The 20025-nt window shown below is 48.5% G+C and overlaps 1 protein-coding gene across 13 annotated transcripts in view; it reads left to right on the top strand.

The window, feature by feature from the left end:
- SENP6 (SUMO specific peptidase 6) overlaps window positions 1-20025 on the top strand; it is a 448534-nt gene that overhangs the window by 85237 nt on the left and 343272 nt on the right. For 10 of the 13 annotated variants that reach the window (XM_029595592.1, XM_029595591.1, XM_029595594.1 and 7 more), the window contains exon 4: window positions 18302-18447. In XM_029595592.1, coding sequence (XP_029451452.1) covers window positions 18302-18447 — 146 coding nt within the window. Of the gene's footprint in view, window positions 1-18301; window positions 18448-20025 lie in introns of those variants that run through there. The other 3 variants (XM_029595597.1, XM_029595596.1, XM_029595598.1) reach the window with 2 other exon arrangements.

Below are 20025 nucleotides of genomic sequence, written 5' to 3'. Positions count from 1 at the left end.
AGCAATGAATACTGTTAATTTGGGCTACCAGTTTAATTGGAGCCAGCCTCTATTTATTGATTGAGTGATTATGCAGTGGTGCCATGAGTCTTTATTGGCAAGTTTTTGGGGTGTTTCCCCTATTGTAATCTTCAGTAATCCAGCCATTGCAATGATGGTCTTTGACAAGAAGACACAGATTGCGATTTTCTCTGGAACCCACTACCCTGGTCCCAGGCTGTAGGGGGTCAGCATTAAGCAGTGGCTGGGACTTCCTCCCCAAGAGGAGTTGTGAATGTTGTCTCTGCAACCTTTGGCTTTTCACATGGCAGTGCGCATCACTATACATAACCACTGGACCAGCCCATCATGGATCTTATTACAGATTTTGTAGCTTTTATTCTCACAGGAAATGCAGGATGCATGAGGGTGACATCAGGATAAAGCCCAATCACGGAACACTTTTGTCAAAGTTTCTAGAACTTTGACTAGCACACTGAGCATGCCCAGCATGTCACCAACCCTGCATCCAGCAGGGGTCCCCTTCAGTCTCTTTTTTCCGTGCAGCAGTAGCCTCGTGGATTCTGGAGCTCTGTGAGTTTACCTCATGACTTTTCCTCATGGAAATTAAACTTAAAATTTCAGTAAAATTCATCCATCTTGGGGTCCCCCTTCGACTACCGACCTCCGTCGACACCGGTAAGTTACCCTGTCTTTTCCGGTCGGTTCCCTGCGGCGTTTTACATTGAGGCCCGACGGCCACTGACCTCGCGCCGCCTAAAAAATTTTGTTTTAACACCATGGCCACCGGGTTCCGCAAGTGCCCGAGAACGTTGTCCATTACAGACCCACCCGATGTGTGCGTTCTCTGTTTGGGCCCTGTTCGCGACGTCCAACAGTGCAATTCCTGTGCCCAAATGACACCAAAAGGCCGCAGGTCCCAGTTGGAGAAGATTGAACGCCTTTTCAAAGTATCTCCATCTCTCTCAGCCAAAGCTGCATAGAGTCGGAAGCCTTCCGCTTCATAGACTCCGTCGCCGCCTAAATCTCAGCGACAGAAAGTCACCGGTGATCTTCCATCACCACCTTCTTCCCGCTCCAAGGCATCGACATCATCCTCATTGATGCTGGAAAAGGAACGGACCGAACATCGAAAGAAGCACTGTCATCGCTATTGATGAAGTGCTTCCTCCAATGTCGCCACTGGAAGGCCATCAACATCGGCACCGACAGAACCACCAGCCAAGAAGTCCCGAGGAGACTGGGCCCCATCTCCGTCTGGACTCGGGACACCGAGGCATTCCCCACCGATACCGGTGCTGGGAGGTGAGACTCCTCTAATACAGGTGGACCCTCCGGCAACGCCTGCAGTGCTACTGATGCCAGCTTCTCGGGCGGAATTGAACAGGATTGTCCAAGAGGCAGTTCTCCAAGCTCTCCGTGGATTCCAGTCTCCACAGACTCCAGCCCCCATGCCGATGCCCAATCTGATGCCTACCATACTGGCTCCACTTCTTAACTGATTGGATACATTTCTCGGTGCACTGCCATCCGCGCCGCTTTCCGCCGTGCCATCGGCTCCTGCTTAACTACAGACACTAATGCCGATTCCATTGTCCTCTGATGAGGAGCCAACTCCAGGACCATCGGGCTTGTTACCGCCCCACCGTTCTTTGAAAACACTGATTCCACAATGCCATCACCATCCTTGGTACCTGCATCGGTGCCACCACGATTCCCAGCGGTGCCACCTCCAGATCCGGCTGGATTTGGACCTGGTGATGAACCTTATAATCCCTGGGGGGATGATCCTTCAGACTCTCAGGACTCAGAAGAACTCCTCTCAGAGCCTTCACCCTCAGAGGATCGCCATTGCTCTCCGCCTGAAAACCTGACATTTGCAAATTTCATTAAGGAAATGTCTGAGATCATTCCCTTTAATTTGCAAACAGAAGAGGATGCCAGACACAAAATGCTCGAAGTATTGCAATTTGTTGATGCCCCTAAAGAAGTCATGGCAGTGCCAGTTCATGGGGTACTTCTGGATTTACTGCAACACAACTGGGAACATCCTGGCACAGTTCCACCAGTAAACAGAAAAGCCAATGCCATTTATCTGGTCCAGTTAGCTCTGGGGTTTCAAAAAACACAGCTGTCCCACCAGCCTGTGGTCGTGGAGTCTGCTGCTCAAAAGAAGTCCAAACAATCCCGACCTCATTCTTCGGCACCTCCAGGTAAAGAGCAAAAATCTTTAGATGCCTTCAGATGAATAGTCTTCCATGGCTCTATGCTCATAGCACGCATAGCAGTGTACCAGCTCTATATGACTCAATATTCAAGAAATCTCTGGAAGAGGGGTGAGGAGTACTCTGAATCTCTACCAGACGAATATCAAGAAGGATTCAACAACATCCTTCTAAAAGGATTTGATGCTGGTAAGCATGAAGTGAGAGCGGTATATGATATCTAAACTGAGACCTAAACTGAACCCTAATCCGTCATTAACTAGTGGCTTAGACTTTGCCTTAACATGGTAATTAATAACTCCACCTCATCAGGGCAATTCATTAATGCTACAAATGCATTGATTGGCATATATGTTCTCTCTATTAAAACCCCAGCTTCTTTTCTCTGTTCCAAGTTGTATTACTCCCTTGTTTTATTGTAACTGCAATCCTTAGCCTTCACTTGTTTAATGTTTACTATTATTACTATTATTATTAGGATCAATGTTATTTATTACCTTTTTTGTTCCCTCTCCACTTGTTAATTGTAAACCGACATGATGCGATATTTATCGCGAATGCCGGTATAGAAAAACTTTAAATAAATAAATAAATATCTTCGATACTGCCTCCAGGGTTTCTGCAGCAGGCATAAGTGCCAGACAGTGGGCATGGCTCAAGTCCTCTGACTTACGACAGGAGGTCCAAGACAGGTTAGCAGACCTTCCATGTGCAGGTGACAACTTATTTGGAACTAAATTCGAAGAAACAGTTGCACAATTAAAGGACCATCACAACACCTTGCTTCAACTGTCAGCTCTCCCTGCGGATTTTCCATCCACTCCCAAGAGATCTTTCAGATGGTTTTCCTACAAACCAAGAAGGTATTACCCATCTCAGACCCAGACTCGACAGACTAAACCTCCGCAAAGAGGTCAGCCTCGTCAAGCTAGAGCGCCGGAAGCCCAACCAGCCCCTCAAACAGGTTCAGCTTCGGGGTTTTGACTCTTTTTTTTTTTTTTTTTTTTTTTTTGAGAGCAGTCAATCCTCTCCTGTCCTTTCTATTCCAGTGGGAGGTCGCTTGTGCCATTTTGGCAATCTATGGCATACTATCACAACAGACCAATGGGTACTAACTGTGGTCAACCAGGGATACAATCTAAACTTTCCTAGCGTGTAGCAGATGGACTCAAAACAAATGGGTATAGTGTGCTCGTGCTAGCAGTTGGAGACGGATCTGACGTCAGCACGGGTACATATACCCCCACAGGAAGTGCTGCAAATCAGTAATTTCCGTCTCCAAAGCAGTTTGGAGCTACCTCACGCTCGCTGAGCGTGTTTCCAAATTCTAGACTAAATTCCTAGAAGAAACCTATTGAAGACAAGCCCCGCACTCCTGTGGGGAGGCCCTCACCCAGTTGAGTTTTCCCGAGCTGACTTCCGTGGTCCCTCACATGCAAGTGCCTCGATCCGGTGGCCGGTTCGTGGCAGGGACCTAGCCCCCGAGTGAGAAGGGCTCGGGCGCGGCTTGGCCCCCGAGCGAGACGAGTTCGGGCGCGGCCTAGAGGCAGCGGGTGCACGTCCTTATGCGCGGCGGTTGAAGGTACACTCCCCCCGCAGCCGGAGACCGCCCGGGTTGCAACCGGGAAGCACCGAAGACAAGGTAAGGCGTATATCTTTACTTGGTCTCCGAGGAAGTGTGGATTCGCTGGGCCTGCCTATGTGGCAGCACGCCAAGGAGGTTGCCATTTTGCCTGCCTACTCAACTTCGCCGCTGAGCGCTCGTTACTAAGCTTAGCGCACGCGATAGGCGCATGTTAGCGCACGCGATAGGCGCACGTTTACAAGCCGCCCGTATGTAGGCGCATGTTTATAAGACACCCGTGGATAGGCGCTCGCTTCTAAGACGCCCGTGGATAGGCGCATGCTGTTAAGCGCTCTTGTTAGGCGCACTTATTGGGCGACGCCGGATTTCAGGCGAATGGAGCATAAGAAAGCCCATGCGGCCGCAGGGCTGGCACCTCCAGAATCTGGCATGAAAGCTCTAAGCCTCTGCTCAGCATGCAACCTCAGAGCTACACAGAGTGAGGGAGCAGACTCACTATGTGCCCAATGTGAGGAGGCCATGGGAGTTCCAGGACAGGACCGGCCCTAGCCCAGCGGTTCCTCAGGGAGCACACCGGACTTAGCGGGCCGCGGCGAGCAACCAGGGAACCCGAGAGACCTGGTGCCCCTAATGCCAGATCCGGCTTCGCTTTCCTGGGTGGAATTATTCAAGGGGATTCACGCCTTTGTCCAGATGCAGTCTGCTCCCCGAATGGATCTTTCCGTTCTGGTGGATCCGGTACCTGGTCCCTCGAGACCTAGGCGCAGCCGCTCGCCTCCCAACAGCCCCGATTATGGGGATTCGGATTGCTCCCAGGATAGTGAGGAGCCCCCCGAGGAGGGTGAACTTCCCTCGGAGATAGAGCCATATCGGACTATGAGGCGCTTCTTTTGGAAAGAGGATCTTTCAGGCCTGGTTTCACAGTGCCTATCGGAACTGGCCATTTCGGGCCAGGAGGCTCCAGGGGACCCTAAAATGAACCCCCTGTTAGAGGGCCTGCGCCAACCGGCTCACCATTTTCCCCTCCTACAAGCAGCACAGCAGCTAATCGATCTGGAATGGAAGGCACCGGAGGCCTCATTCAAAGGGGGTCGGGCCTTGGCAGGCATGTACCCTCTGGATCCAGCATCCAAGGAGCTGTTGGCGTGCCCTAGGGTAGACGCCATAGTTAACGCAATAGTGAAGCACATCACCATTCCGGTTGAGTGGGGAGCGGCCCTCAAGGATTTGCATGACCGACGCATGGACACCATTCTGAAACAAGCCTTTGAGGTAGCAGCCATGTCCCTACGAATTGCGACCTGCTGCACTGTGGTGACGCGCTCCTGTTTATCACAGGCGAGAAACACCCAGGGAGCAGACATGGAATCAGCTCTCGCATTTCTCACTGACGCAGCCTCCGACCTCGTTCGTACGGCAGCCAAGGGAGTCTCCTCTTCAGTGGCAGCCAGGAGGCAGCTTTGGCTACGTCATTGGGCGGCCAACTCGTCCTCCAAGACACGACTCACAAGAATGCCCTTTAAGGGTTCCTTACTGTTCGGCAGCGATCTCGAGAGCTGGGCTACGAAATGGGGTGCCTCCCCATTACCCCGTCTACCAGAAGACAGGGCGAGGAGGAGCCAGCGTTCTTTTTCTAGACCATATAGAGGTAGAACTTCGCAGCGCTTCAACCCTTACAGGACTCGCTATCGAGCACCTCGTTCCCAGGCCAGGAACCAGTCCTTTCGGACTAAGCACAAGAAGAAGAGAACCGGCTCGGGTTCCGGCCCCAGCCGCAACCCACAATGACAATCAGCCAACCCATCCGGGGGTAGCAGCCATAGGGGGCAGGCTAACCCTCTTCTACCGCAGGTGGGTCGAGATTACTTCGGACCAGTGGGTCCTCGCCATCATCCGAGAGGGATATTACCTGGATTTCTTTCGGCTTCCGCCGAACAAGTTTGTGGAATCTCCTTGTTCACCGCTCAAGGCAGCGGCACTAGAAGTGACCTTACAGAGGCTCCTGGCCCTAAAAGCCATAATCCCAGTACCTGTGGGAGAGGTGAATTCTGGGCATTATTCCATTTATTTCATAGTACCCAAGAAGGAGGGCACTTTCAGGCCCGTCCTGGACCTCAAGTCAGTCAACTGACACCTACGGGTCCCCAGCTTTCGCATGGAAACTCTACGGTCGGTCAAGAATTCGGTACAGCCAGGGGAGTTTCTCACCTCCCTAGATCTGTCGGAAGCCTACCTGCATATCCCAATCCATCGGGATCACCAGTGCTATTTACGCTTCAAAGTCCTGAATCAGCACTTCCAGTTCCGAGCTTTGCCCTTCGGGTTAGCCACCGCGCCGCAGATCTTTACCAAGGTAATAGTAGTAGTGGCGGCAGCACTCAGGAAGGAAGGAATTCTCGTCCAGCCCTACCTGGATGATTGGCTGATCAGGGCAAAGTCACCGGAGTAGAGACGCCGGGCAACCAACAGAGTTATAGCTCTTCTGGAGAGCCTCGGATGGGTAGTCAACTTAAGCAAGAGCTCCCTACAGCCGTCCCAGTCGCTGGAATTCCTAGGGGTCCAATTCGACACCCGAGAAGACAGGGTCAGCCTGACCTCCAAGAGAATATTAAAACTCCAGAGTCATCTGCAGGCCCTGTTGAGTGCCAGCTGGCCCACAGCTCGAGATTACCTTCAGGTCCTCGGCCTCATGGCATCCACTCTGGAAGTGGTGCCCTGGGCGCGGGCTCATATGAGACCATTGCAACGCGCCCTTCTATCTCGATGGAGCCCACGATCACAGAACTACACCGTACGCCTACCTCTACCGGCCAGAGTGCTGTATCAGCTACGATGGTGGTTGCAGCCTGGCCACGTGAGCCGGGGGTCAAGAATGTCCTCCCCAACCTGGATTCTGCTCACCACAGATGCCAGCCTGAACGGATGGGGAGCACACTGCGAGGAACTCACCGCCCAAGGGCGGTGGACCAGCGAAGAGTCGAGGTGGAACATCAACCGACTAGAGGCACGGGCAGTCAGGCTAGCGTGCCTGCGATTTGCCCACAGACTTTGCGACAGAGCGGTCAGAGTGATGTCAGACAATGCCACCACGGTGGCATACATCAATCGTCAGAGCGGAACCAGAAGCCAACAGGTATCCCTGGAAATAGCTCCCCTGATGATTTGGGCAGAAGCAAATCTCCGGGACATCTCCGCCGTCCACATTGCCGGGAAGGACAACACGATGGCAGACTTCCTCAGCAGAGAAAGCCTAAACCCGGGGGAGTGGCAGCTGTCACCCACAGCCTTTCAGATAATTGTGGATCAGTGGGGGACTCCAGCCATGGACCTATTAGCGGACAGGTCCAGCGCTCAAGAACCCAGATATTTCAGCCGCAGGCGGGATCCTCGGGCTCAGGGGATCGATGCCCTGGTACAGCCGTGGCCTCAGGGGATCCTGTTATACGCCTTTCCTCCATGGCCCCTGCTGGGCGCCATTGTACACAGGATTCAGCGACACAGAGGCCTAGTTCTTCTAGTGGCCCTGGACTGGCCAAGAGGACCCTGGTACTCAGACATGAGAAGACTACTGGCAGGGAACCCTCTACCTCTGCCTCCCTACAGGGACCTGCTGCGGCAAAGTCCCATCCTCCACGAGGATCCGGCTCAATTCTCTCTTACGGTCTGGCCATTGAGAGGGCTCGACTGAAGAAAAGGGGATACTCGGAGCCGGTTATAGATACACTCCTCCGAGCACGCACGTTCTCCACATCCCTAACATATATCAGGATCTGGAGAGTTTTTGAAGCCTGGTGCGACTCACGGCACCAACTCGCATGCCGCTAAGATTCCTATCATTTTGGACTTCCTACAAGATGGACTTCAGAAGGGTCTGTCCCTCAGCTCCATCAAGGTTCAGGTAGCAGCGCTGTCTTGCTACGGTCCCAGGAGTGACGGCAACACTATTGCCAACCACCCAGAAGTCTCACGTTTCCTGAAAGGAGTCAAACACATTTGCCCGCCACTGAAGTGGCCAGTGCCCTTGTGGAATCTCAACCTAGTATTGAAATTTTTGGCGGGATCAGCCTTCAGGCCCCTTCGAGGCCTGTCCCTCCGTTTGTTAACCTTGAAGATGGTGTTCTTGCTGGCTGTGTGTTCAGCACGCCGTATCTCAGAGCTACAAGCACTATCCTGTCGTGATCCATTTCTCAGAATCACTCCAGAGGCTATCCATCTTCGCACAGTGCCATCCTTTTTACCCAAGGTGGTCTCACACTTTCACCTCAACCAAACCATATCCTTGCCTACCACGGAAGGTTTGAAGAAGTCTGAGGAAGGTCGAATGCTACGCCATCTCGACATCGGCAGACTGCTGTACAGATACCTGGAAATGTCAGAAGCAGTACGAAAGACGGACCACCTGTTCGTCCTGCACAGCGGGAAGAAGCAAGGGGAAGTGGCCTCACGGCCAACCATCGCCCGCTGGATTAAAGAAGTTATCAAGGCAGCCTACATAGAGGCGGGAAAACCACCGCCTCTACAGGTCAAGGCTCATTCTACCAGAGCACAATCGGCCTCTTGGGCAGAAGCTAAGCTGCTGTCGCCTGCAGAAATATGTAAAGCGGCGACGTGGTCCTCCCTCCATACCTTCTCCAGATTTTACCGTCTGGACGTCCAGGCCCGGGAGGACACAGTATTTGCGAGGGCAATCCTAAACTGTCCTCGGGCAGCCTCCCGCCTAGTCCGGGAGTAGCTTTTGTACATCCCATTTGTTTTGAGTCCATCTGCTACACGCTAGGAAATGTAGAGATTACTTACCTGATAATCTCGTTTTCTTTAGTGTATGCAGATGAACTCAGCATCCCCCCCGGCTGCTGGCATACATGGGGATTCACCGACTCACGGTAAGCCATGTTTTCTTATAATAGACTATCCACCCTGCCAGGTGTCGACGCCTTCCGGTTGTGATCACTGGCGGTCTCCAGCTACTATCAATCGGTCAGGGTAATCCTGTTCATTTAATTGATCGGTCAGCTACAGCTTTTGCAAGGAAGATTACTGATTTGCGGCACTTCCTGTGGGGGTATATGTACCCGTGCTGACGTCAGATCCGTCTCCAACTGCTATAACAAGCACACTATACCCATTTGTTTTGAGTTCATCTGCATGTACTAAGGAAAACGAGATTATCAGGTAAGTAATCTCTACATTCCTCTCTATACCACCGAATGCTTTACCACGTCTGGTAACAAATCTAAACATTCTCTCCCCACTTCTCGAGACAGAGGTCTCGACCCTTCTGCAATCAAATATTGTGGAACCATTACCTCGAGAGCAGTTCGGTCAGGGGTTCTACTCTCGGTATTTCCTAATCCCAAAAAAATCAGGAGGCATTTGTCCGATTTTTGGACCTACACGCCCTAAAAAAACATCTCAAAAAAGAAAAGTTCAGAATGGTGACCCTGGGTACCATGCTCCCACTACTCGAACAGGGAGATTGGCTCTGCTTTCTAGATCTAAAGGAGGTTTATGCACACATTGCAATATACCCTCCTCATCGCAAATACCTCAGATTCACAGTAGGCTACAATCATTTCCAGTACTGAGTGCTACCATTCGGCCTCGCATCAGCTCTGCGGGTATTTACAAAATGCCTGGCAGTTGTAGCAGCCCATTTGAGACAAAACAATGTCCACGTCTATCCATATCTAGACGATTGGCTCATCAGAGCTCAAACTCAAAAGGTAGCTCTTCAATCACTGTTTCACTATCAGTCTACTCCAATCCCTAGGGTTTCTAATAAACTACCCCAAGTCGAATCTGACTCCATCGCACACAATATCGTTCATAGGAGCAGATCTAGACACCATCCAGGCAAAAGCATTTCTCCCAAGGGACAGAGCACGCACATTATCACTCTTTGCCAAATCAGTGCAATCTCGCCAAACCACTACGGCTTGTCATCTGTTAACCTTGCTGGGTCACATGGCATCCACAGTTCATGTAACTTCCATGGCTCGACTGGCCATGAGAGTAACACAATGGACTTTAAAGTCCCAGTGGTCCCAATCAAGTCAAACTATGTCCCACATTGTCCATGTCACCAGCCAGCTTTGTCTGTCCCTGGCTTGGTGGATACAGGAGTCCAATCTACTAATAGGACTATCCTTCCAACATCTGCAACCTCAAATCACATTAACGACAGATACATCCAACCTGGGTTTGGGGGCCTATGTCAACAACCTCTAAACCCAGGGAATCTGGACCATGGCAGAAGCAAAGCACCAGATAAACTTTCTGGAGCTCTGGGCAATTCGATATGCCCTCTTTGCGTTTCAGAATTGCCTCTCCAGCAAAGTAATTCTAATCCAAACAGATAACCAGGTAGTAATGTTGTACCTGAACAAACAAGGGGGCACAGGCTCTTACCTGCTATGCCAGGAGGCAGCGCAGATATGGGCCTGGGCTCTCTCCCATTCCATGCTACTGAGAGCGACCTATCTAGCAGGCGTGGACAATGTGATGGACAATCTCAGTCGGACCTTTCATCCCCACGAATGGTCCCTAGATCCCACTGTAGCAAATTGAATATTTCACCAATGGGGCCACCGGCACATAGACCTCTTTGCGTCAATACACAACCGCAAAGTGAGCGATTTCTACTCTCTACATCGCAGCAACAATACACCTCCACGGGATGCCTTCACCCACTTGTGGTCAAACAGGTCTTCTCTATGCCTACCCGCCACTTCCACTCATCAGCAAAACTCTCGTGAAGTTACAGCAGGACAGGGGCACAATGATTCTCATAGCCCCTCACTGGCCATTTTAGGCTTGGTTTCCCATCCTACGCGACCTATCAGTCCAGCAACCAATTCGCTTAGGCACAGACCCAAACTTGATCACACAGAACAACGGGCTGTTGCATCATACCAACCTCCACTCACTGTCTCTGACAGCTTGGATGTTGAAAGGTTAATTCTACAATCTTTTGACCTCTCTGACAGTGTGTCCCAAGTCCTGGTAGCTTCACGAAAGCCTTCTACTAGGAGATCTTATCATTCCAAATAGAAAAGATTCTCATCATGGTGCACGACAAAGGAAATAGATCCTTTCTCACAGGACAAGCAGGATGGTAGTCTTCACATATGGGTGACATCATCAGAATGGAGCCCCCACAGAAAACTTTTCTGTCAAAGTTTCTAGAAACTTTGACACTGGCACACTGAGTGCACTGAGCACGCCCAGCATGCTATGATCACTGTGTCCAGAGGGATCTCCCTTCAGTCTTCTTTTTTCTGCAAGGCAGTTTGCCTCGCGTTCAGGAGCTCTGTGAAAGATTTCTCACAAATTTTCCTCACAGAAACACTTGAAGTTTTATTTCACAAATAATTTTTCCCTACACTGGTCTCCCTTCGCGTACATTTCACCGATGCTTGGTGAGTTTTTTGACGGTTCCTGTCACCTCACTAATGGTTTCCCAGGTTCACCAACTGAACTGCGGCCTTATTTTCCCCCTGTCTATCACCCTCAGTCAGCCCCATGCTGCCTGCGATTGTCCTTCCTGCGACCCCCACCGTGTCTCGGAGCTAGAGGGATAGGGATGTTCATGGTTCCCGTCGCCACCAGGACTGCCATCGATGCCATCAAGGCTCTCATCGACTCCATCGGTGCCTCCATCAATCCCTCAGTGCCCTCATCCATGCCATCAATGCCTCCCTCAAGGTCTATCATGCCTCTGTCGATGCCATCAATACCCCCTTTGAATCCATCGATGTCCTTATCGATTCTATTGATGCCATCGATGTCCTCATCGATGCCATCAGTCCCTCCATAGTTTCCTTCGATGCCTGGGCCGATTCCTTCGATGCCATGCCGATGCTCCCATCAGTGCCATCGATGCTGCAGTCGCTTCTACCAATGCCACCATTGGTACATCGCTTCATCGATGCCATTGATACAGTTGACGATACCGTCGATACTACCGAAGCACCTAAACCCGATGCCCTTGACTAAACAAAACGCTCCATACTTCGGGTTCTTACCAAAGCCCCATGTAATCTTTGGGCGCTAAACAGTGCCAGGAGCAGTGAAGGCACGGTGACAGGCAGTCACCAATCACCATCTGAGACAGCGAGGGCATCTACCTCGGCACTGGGGAATGATCGGGCCTAGCACCGTGGCATTCATCATCACCGGTACGGTGACTGTCTGCCACCGACGCCATCCAGGACATCGGTAACATCTTACTCGGTGCTGGGGAATGACCGGGCCGAGCGCCGAGGGATACAGCCAGCACTGACGTGATTCCACGTCCGGTGCCGGCACTTATACCGCACCGGCATCAATGTCCATTGACTTGATTGCGAAGCAGGCCCAGTTACATGAGTCCTGTGGTCCTCTGTACCCGAGGCTCTGAGGCGTGCCACCACAAAATAACATGGAAGTGCCAGTAACGCCTAGCCTGTCTCCTCTGTAGTTATGCTACCATACTGGCTTACAGAGTCGAGCTGGACGTTTACGTCCCTCAGGCTGTCCTCGATACCTCCCGAAATCTACCAACAGCTGAGCCATCGATATTTGCACCACAGTGGCACTGCCTCGTTGTGATACCTACCAATGTCAGCCTAAGTCATCGCCGCCAACTCGTCCTTCTGCGCCTTCACCACGAAGGATGGTAAGTACTCTACTCTTGCTTCAGCAACAATCCGATCGAGACCTGGTCACTAAGAGGGACCCAGAGGGTTTTGGAAGGTTCTAGGTTGTGTTATCTTACAAGAACCATATTTGTGTCACATATTGACATTATCAGCTATGTTTGACACAACACCAAGGAACCTCTCTGCCAACAACTTGGGATTGCTTCGAGACGTCCTCCCGTTGCCAGCAATAGGACTCTGTACGCGATAATACTCTGGCTTCTGGCACCTAATTACGGCCCGAAGTCCCAGATACACTAGCTGATCTGTTAGACAAAAGGTCCAGCAGACACGGCCTCAATTGCAAACCCACCTTGAGACCTGACAACAGCTCTCTACGTTTTTTTTCTTGCACAACAGAGAGAGACATGCGAAAATGATTTTTACTGCTCACTCCCCGCATGAGCCCAACTGATATTCAGCTCACACCAGCTCCGCCAGTCGGGTAGGCTCCTGGTTTTTCAACCTTGCCAGACATCAGAGCGGCCATCCCACTGAAAACCAGGGCTCGGGGTACCGTTCCTCGAACGCAACAAGGCAAAGGTTTTTAATCCCGCTAGTCCTTCTTTCAACAATTTTCTTCAGAAAGGACAGTTCAGAATCGTGTCTCTCGGCACCGTTCTTCCCTTACTACAATAAATGGGTGGCCTCTATCCTCTGGTCTTTCTATATGCTTCATAGTGAGTCGTCAACATTTTTAATATCAAGTTCTACCAGTTGAACTAAATTTGACAACTTGTGTATTTCACCAAATGCCTAGCAGTAACTGCTGTTTCTCTCCAGAGCAAAACAGCATTCACGCTTTTCCTTGCATGGATGACTGCCTAATAGGAGTCAGTCCAAGCAAGGAGCTCTAACTTCTCTAAGACTCGCTATAAATCTTAATTTGGTTGGGATTTCTGATCAACTACTATAGATCCCATATCAAGTGGTTCTGGGTTCTACAGTCGCAACAGACTTCCTGCCCAACAACCATGCAGATATCCTGTTAAATTCTTCACATCTCTGTACACATGCCAATTTTCCTCAGCCCATCAATTCTTTCACTACTGGGCCACAGGGTTTAACTATCCACGTCGCTCATATGGCCAAATTAGCCATGAGTACCATTCAGTGGATTTTCAAATTTCAGGGGCTCTAAACCGTTCAACCGCTTTCTTACCTGATCCTTATTACCGATCCAGTACCAAATCCTCATATGATCTTGGCTACGGTCGCATTCTACTATGGTTGGAGGGCTCGAATCCATATCCTTCCAACCCAAAATGCATCTATTCCGCTCCATGAAGAGTCTCAGTTCACCTTCCTGGAGCTTTGAGCTATGCGTTATGCCCTTTATGCCTTCAAGCACTGCCTTTGTCACAAAACTTTGTGCATTCAGACATACTGCATAGTGGCAATGTGGTACTCCAACACACAAGCACGCACAGGCTCTTATCTGCTCGGCCGGGAGACTGTGCGACTCTAGCTCTACGCCCTTGCACAACCATGCATATATGGGCCACTTATCTAATAAGCATACTAAACGCACTAGCAGACCTTCTCCATAGATGTTTCCATCCTCACAAATGGTCTCTGAATCCATGTGTAGGAAGCAAAATTTTTTAACGCGGAGGTCAACAAACCTTTGACCTCTGTGTCCGAATCGAACCACAGAGTGGACAGATTCTACTCCCTACACATGCATCAAAATGTGTTCCCATGGATGCTTTTGCTTGCTCCTACAACAAAGGCCTCCTATATGCGTCTCTTCTGATACTACTCATAAACAAAACTCTCGTGATGCTACAACAGGACAAGTTTCAATGTTTCTCAGAACCACGTCCTGGCCTAGACAAGTATGCTTCCCCATACTTCTCAACCTATCACTCCAGTAACCAATTCGCCTACTCACAGGTTAGTCTCATAACACAGACTCACTGAGGTTCTCAGGTACTGGTAGCTTCACAGCAGCTTTCCACACGTAAATCTTGCAATTCAAAATGGCAAGATTTACCACACAGTGTACACAAAAGGGTATTAGTCCCTTTTTTCTGCCCCACTCTATCTCTCTTACACTATCTGGCATACCCCTCAGATTCTGGTCCCCAGACATCCTCCGCATGGGTACACCTCAGTTCCATTTCACCGTACCACCTGGGAGTAGGGGAGGCCCGATAATCGGCTCAACCCCTTATGAGTCAGCTTATCATGGGTCCTCTACAGATTCAGCCTCCTCTACGATCATTGCTTACAGAATGGGGCCTACATGTAGTGCTTACAAGACTCGTATGTTTCCCGTTCGAGCCTCTGCATTCCTATCCCTTGAAAATTCTAGCATGGGAAATTCTTTCCCTCGTAGCCATCACTTCTGCTGAGAGGGTCAGTGAGTTGCATGCCCGGTTTACACACTCACCTGACACCAGGTTCCTACGTGACCAAGTGGTCCTCCGTACTCCCCCTAATATTCTCCTTAAGGTAGATGCAACCTCTCACCTCACTCAGAATATTTTCTGCCCACTTTTTCCCAAGGCCTCTCTCTCACCATGGCGAGAGGTCTTTTTTCCACACATTGGACTGTGAATGTGCACTTGCATTCTATCCAGACCACACTGCACTCCATAGAAAATACACCCAGCTCTTTCCTTCTTTGTCAAAGACAAGCTGCGAGTTCCAGTGGACACACAAACGCTCTCCAACTGACTAGCAGACTGTATCGAATTCTGCTGTGAAAAAGCAGTCTTTCTCCTCCAGTGGTGAATAAAGGCACGTTCTGTAACGGACATGACAGCGTTGGTACCACACTATCGTTCAGTACCAGTTGCCAATATTTCCTAGGCTGTGACTTGCAGCTCTCTTCACACATTTGCAGCCCCTACTGCTTACATATGGAAGTCTATCAAGACTCTGCCTTTGGCCAACCTGTCTTGAAAAGCTTTCTTCCAGTATAATCCCCAACTCCTTGCACAACCACCTGCTGTGATTTCAGGCTGCCTTATCATTGCCAATAGCATAAGAACATAAGAAATTGCCATGCTGGGTCAGACCAAGAGTCCATCAAGCCCAGCATCCTGTTTCCAACTGAGGCCAAACCAGGCCACAAGAACCTGGCAATTACCCAAACACTAAGAAGATCCCATGCTACTGATACGATTAATAGCAGTGACTATTCCCTAAGTAAACTTGATTAATAGCCGTTAATGGACTTCTCCTCCAGTTATATGTGCCTCTGCACCAGTTGTCTGCTTTTGCCCTGTTGTAATACAAGTCGGCCTGTAGCTTGCTACTCACCCATATGCGAGGACTACCATCCTGCTTGACCTGTGAGAAAGCAGAGTTGCTTACCTGTAACAGGTGTTCTCATAGGACAGCAGGATGTTAGTCCTCACGGAACCCACCCGCCACCCCGCGGAGTTGGGTTCGCTTACTTTTCATATTTTATTTTTCGCTCGCGTTTTTTGCTACATACGAGACTGAAGGGAGACCCCTGTGGACACAGGGATCCTAGCATGCTGGGCATGCTCAGTGCACTCAGTGTGCAAGTGTCAGTCAAAGTTTCTAGAAACTTGGACAGAAAAGTGTTTCCTTGGGGGCTCCATTCTGATGATGATACCCATATGTGAGGACTAACATCCTGCTGTCCTGTGAGAACACCTGTTACAGGTAAGCAACTCTGCTTTTTCCTGTCCAACAGCAAGGTTCCTGGACTACCTATGGCATCTCTCGGAATCTGGCCTACAAACCTCCTCCATCCGAGTTCACATTAGCGCAATGGCCGCTTACCACAAGGGTATAGGTAATGCCACGATTTCAGCACAACTACTCGTAGCTCGCTTCATGAGAGGCTTGCTACTACTTAAACCTCCATTGCGTCCTCCAGTTCCAGCATGAGACCTTAGTGTTGTCCTAGCATGACTTATGAAGTCTCCTTTCGAGCCCTTACATTCCTGCGAGCTTCGACATCTCACTTGGAAGGTGATCTTTCTAGTAACCATAACGTCAGCTTGCAGAGTCAGTGAGTTACATGCACTGATAACATACCCACCATATACCAGGTTTCTTCACGATTGTGTGGTACATTCTACTCACCCTAAATTTCTTCCAAAAGTAGTCTCTGATTTCCACTTAAATCAATCCATAACTCTTCCTACCTTTTTTTCCAAGCCTCACTCACAGCCAGGTGAGCGAGCTCTACATTCCTTGGACTGCAAGCGCGCTCTTGCCTTTTATTTAGATCGCACTGCAACTCATAGGAAGTCCACCCAGTTATTTGTCTCTTTAAAATTGGATACTCCGGTAGGCAAACAGACTCTCTCCACCTGGCTAGCGGATTGCATTTCTTTTTGCTATCATCAAGCAGGACTTCCTCTCCAGGAACGTGTTAAACCGCAGTCAGTAAGAGCAATAGCAACGTCAGTAGCACACCTCCGTTCCTTACCTCTTGCTGACATCTGCAGAGCTGCCACATGGAGCTCCCTCCATACATTCGCAGCTCATTATTGTCTCAACAAGGTTGGCAGACAGGATTCCATCTTTGGCCAGTCGGTCCTGCGTAATTTGTTTCCTATATAGTAACCCAACTCCTTCCTGCAACTCAGGGAGATGATCAGGCTGCCCTGTTAACCAAAACTACCACAGTTGTGCCTGTTGCACATTGTTAGGTATTTTGGCTGCATGACATTCAGGCATCCTGTAGCTTGCTAATCACCCACATGTGAGGACTACCATCCTGCTTGTCCTGTGAGAAAGCAGAGTTGCTTACCTGTAACAGGTGTTCTCACAGGACAGCAGGATGTTAGTCCTCACAAAACCCGTCCATCACCCCGCGGAGTTGGGTTCGCTTACGTTTTCTTATTTTATTTTTCACTCTTACGTTTTACTACAAACGAGACTGAAGAGGAACCCCTGCTGGATGCAGGGTTGGTGGCATGCCAACCCTGCATCCAACAAGTGTTCCGTGATTGGGCTCCATCCTGATGATGTCACCCACATGTGAGGACTAACATCCTGCTGTCTTGGGAGAACACCTGTTACAGGTAAGCAACTCTTCTGGAAAAACATGATATATGAAGAAAGCATTTCCGTTGTGCTGTAGCTAATGCTGTTATTTTCAGGATTAACAAATTATATTGTAGCTACCAAGAAAATTATTTCCTCTAAGATAGAAGAGGTATTTTCCCCAAAAACTAGGGTATTTCCCTCCCCCCCATAGATAATAGCCTTTTTAGTTTTGATATAGAAAAAGTATTCCACATTCAAGCTTGAGAAGATATTTTTTTTACTTTAATTTATATAACACTTCATAATGAAGGGCATCCTATCTTAATACAATAGGCATGTTTCACTAGTTTTGTGGTAGGTTAGTGTTCAGTATTACAGTATGTATTCAAACAAAGAGCAGCTTTGAAAACTTGCCTTGGACTCTTATTTTATTTTAGTACTAGTTTACAATGTAACAACCATTACAACATGTTTTTCATTTACCCCCTTGACATCTTTTCCCCTTTCTATTCCCATTAGATTAGGCAAAGCTTATATTCTGTCTAGCCAGCAGCTTAAAGGAAAGTATACTTGTTTTCCCCAATGTCATAAGATGGGCTCCAGGGAAGCCAAGACAAAGTGCATGATCTTTGTGACAGGTTGTATCCCTACTAGGTGACCATCTTCAAGCCTATTTGTTGTTTGATAGTATTCAATATAAATATCAAGATAGGAGAGCAACTACAAATCTAATATAACTATTAATTCTTGCCAAATTTGTTTCCTAAAAGTGTGTGTCCTTGTTTTTTTCTGCTTAGAAGTACTACTCTGATAACTGATGTGTTCTTTTGCAGCCAAAGCAACGTAGACCAGAGGCTATCCGAGACTGTTTAAAAATAGACTGTTTAAAAACATATGAGAGGCGGCACAAACATGGTTTAAAGATTTTGAAGGGAAACCCGACTGGGCTCAATATGTTAGCCACCAGCAAGAAACTTGGGTACAGTATTCCATTTTAAATGTATAAACATATAAAACTTCCTACTATGCATGTGTGAAAAGTTGTCATTTATGTTAATTTCTCTACAAAATAATGACTTCGTCTTCAGTGTATAACTTAACTTTTCCTGTAATGTTAATCTATAGTTTTCTAGTCAACTAAAGATTATATGTGTTCTCACATCTGTGATGAAAACTAATTTTTAATGATAGAAATTTGCACCTGCTAAAATACAGGAAACACATACTCCTATGTAAAGCTCCTCTGTGGCAGGATTCTGCAGTAGATTCTAATAGTTATTTGCTTCAGTTTAATATTCATGTAGTGATGCTAGCTCAATCTACACTGAATCAGAAGTAGACTATTTTGATATGTATCCATAGTGCCGTCCATGCTTTCTTCCAGCTGATGTTTATATTTGACTGACAGAATTAATATGAAACACAACTAGACATGTAGAATTGCAGAGAGGGATTTTTTGGGTAGAAATTTGCAAAGAAAAAAGCAAGTTTGCTTATCGTAAACGTAGCTGTTAGCTTACTTGCTGTATCTCTCTGAGGCTGGTCTGAAGACCAACTCTGTCATAGTACATCTGAGTGCGATTGGGGCCTACCACCATGGGGTAGATGGTATACCCATTTCGGTGCAGCCTATTGTGGGCCGTTTCATGTGGGGTCTACTCCCAGCTAAAACCTCTTCTGAGACCCCTTGTGGTTTCCTGGGACCTCATATTGTCTTGGTCTATTTGATGAAGGCTCCCTTCGAGACTTTACACACTTGTGATGTGAAGTATCTGACCTGGAAGGTCCTTTTTTTAGTAGTGGTCTCCTTGTTGTAAAGAGTCAACAAACTTCAGGCTCTGGTATCATATCCACCCTTCACGAAGTTCTTTCACGACCGGGTGGTCCTACGCACACACCCTAAGTTCCTGCCGAAGGTGGCAATTGATTTCCACTTAATCAGTCAAATGTTTTGTCCACCAACTTAAGCTTCATTCACACTGGGATGAATGGGGTCTGTTTTGCCCACCACCCTAAGCTTCATTCACACCGGGATGAATGGGGTCTGCACAGCCTAGATTGCAAAAGGGCCTTAGCCTTCTACCTGGAACGAATGGCAAGCCACAGGCATTCTTCATTTATTTTGACAAGAATAGATTGGAAGTTGTTGTATCCAAACAGATCTTGTCAAACTGGCTAGCAGACTGCATCTTTTTCTGCTATACACAGGCAGGGCATAAACTTGAAAAGAGATGGCATAGAAACCAACTCCCTGCCCTACTTTCAAAATTCCGGTCCCTTCTTCACAACTACCGCAAAACCACAGACAAAGCCAAAAAAGATGATTATGCATCAAGAATCCACCAGTTTCAATTTAACCCTCGCGCCCTTTTTCAATACGCCTCAAGCCTTATTACCTCTCCCGACAACACAATTTATTTATTTTATTTATTAAGGCTTTTATATACCGACTTTCTTGATACAAATCAAATCAATTCGGTTTACAATGAACTAAGTAGAATATACAATTAACCAATCAACAAGAGATACAGAGCATACAGTTACATTATAACAAGGA

This window comes from Rhinatrema bivittatum, chromosome 3, assembly GCF_901001135.1.
Source record: "Rhinatrema bivittatum chromosome 3, aRhiBiv1.1, whole genome shotgun sequence".
Taxonomy (NCBI): Eukaryota; Metazoa; Chordata; class Amphibia; order Gymnophiona; family Rhinatrematidae; genus Rhinatrema; species Rhinatrema bivittatum.
This window is presented reverse-complemented; position numbering and strand designations above follow the sequence as displayed.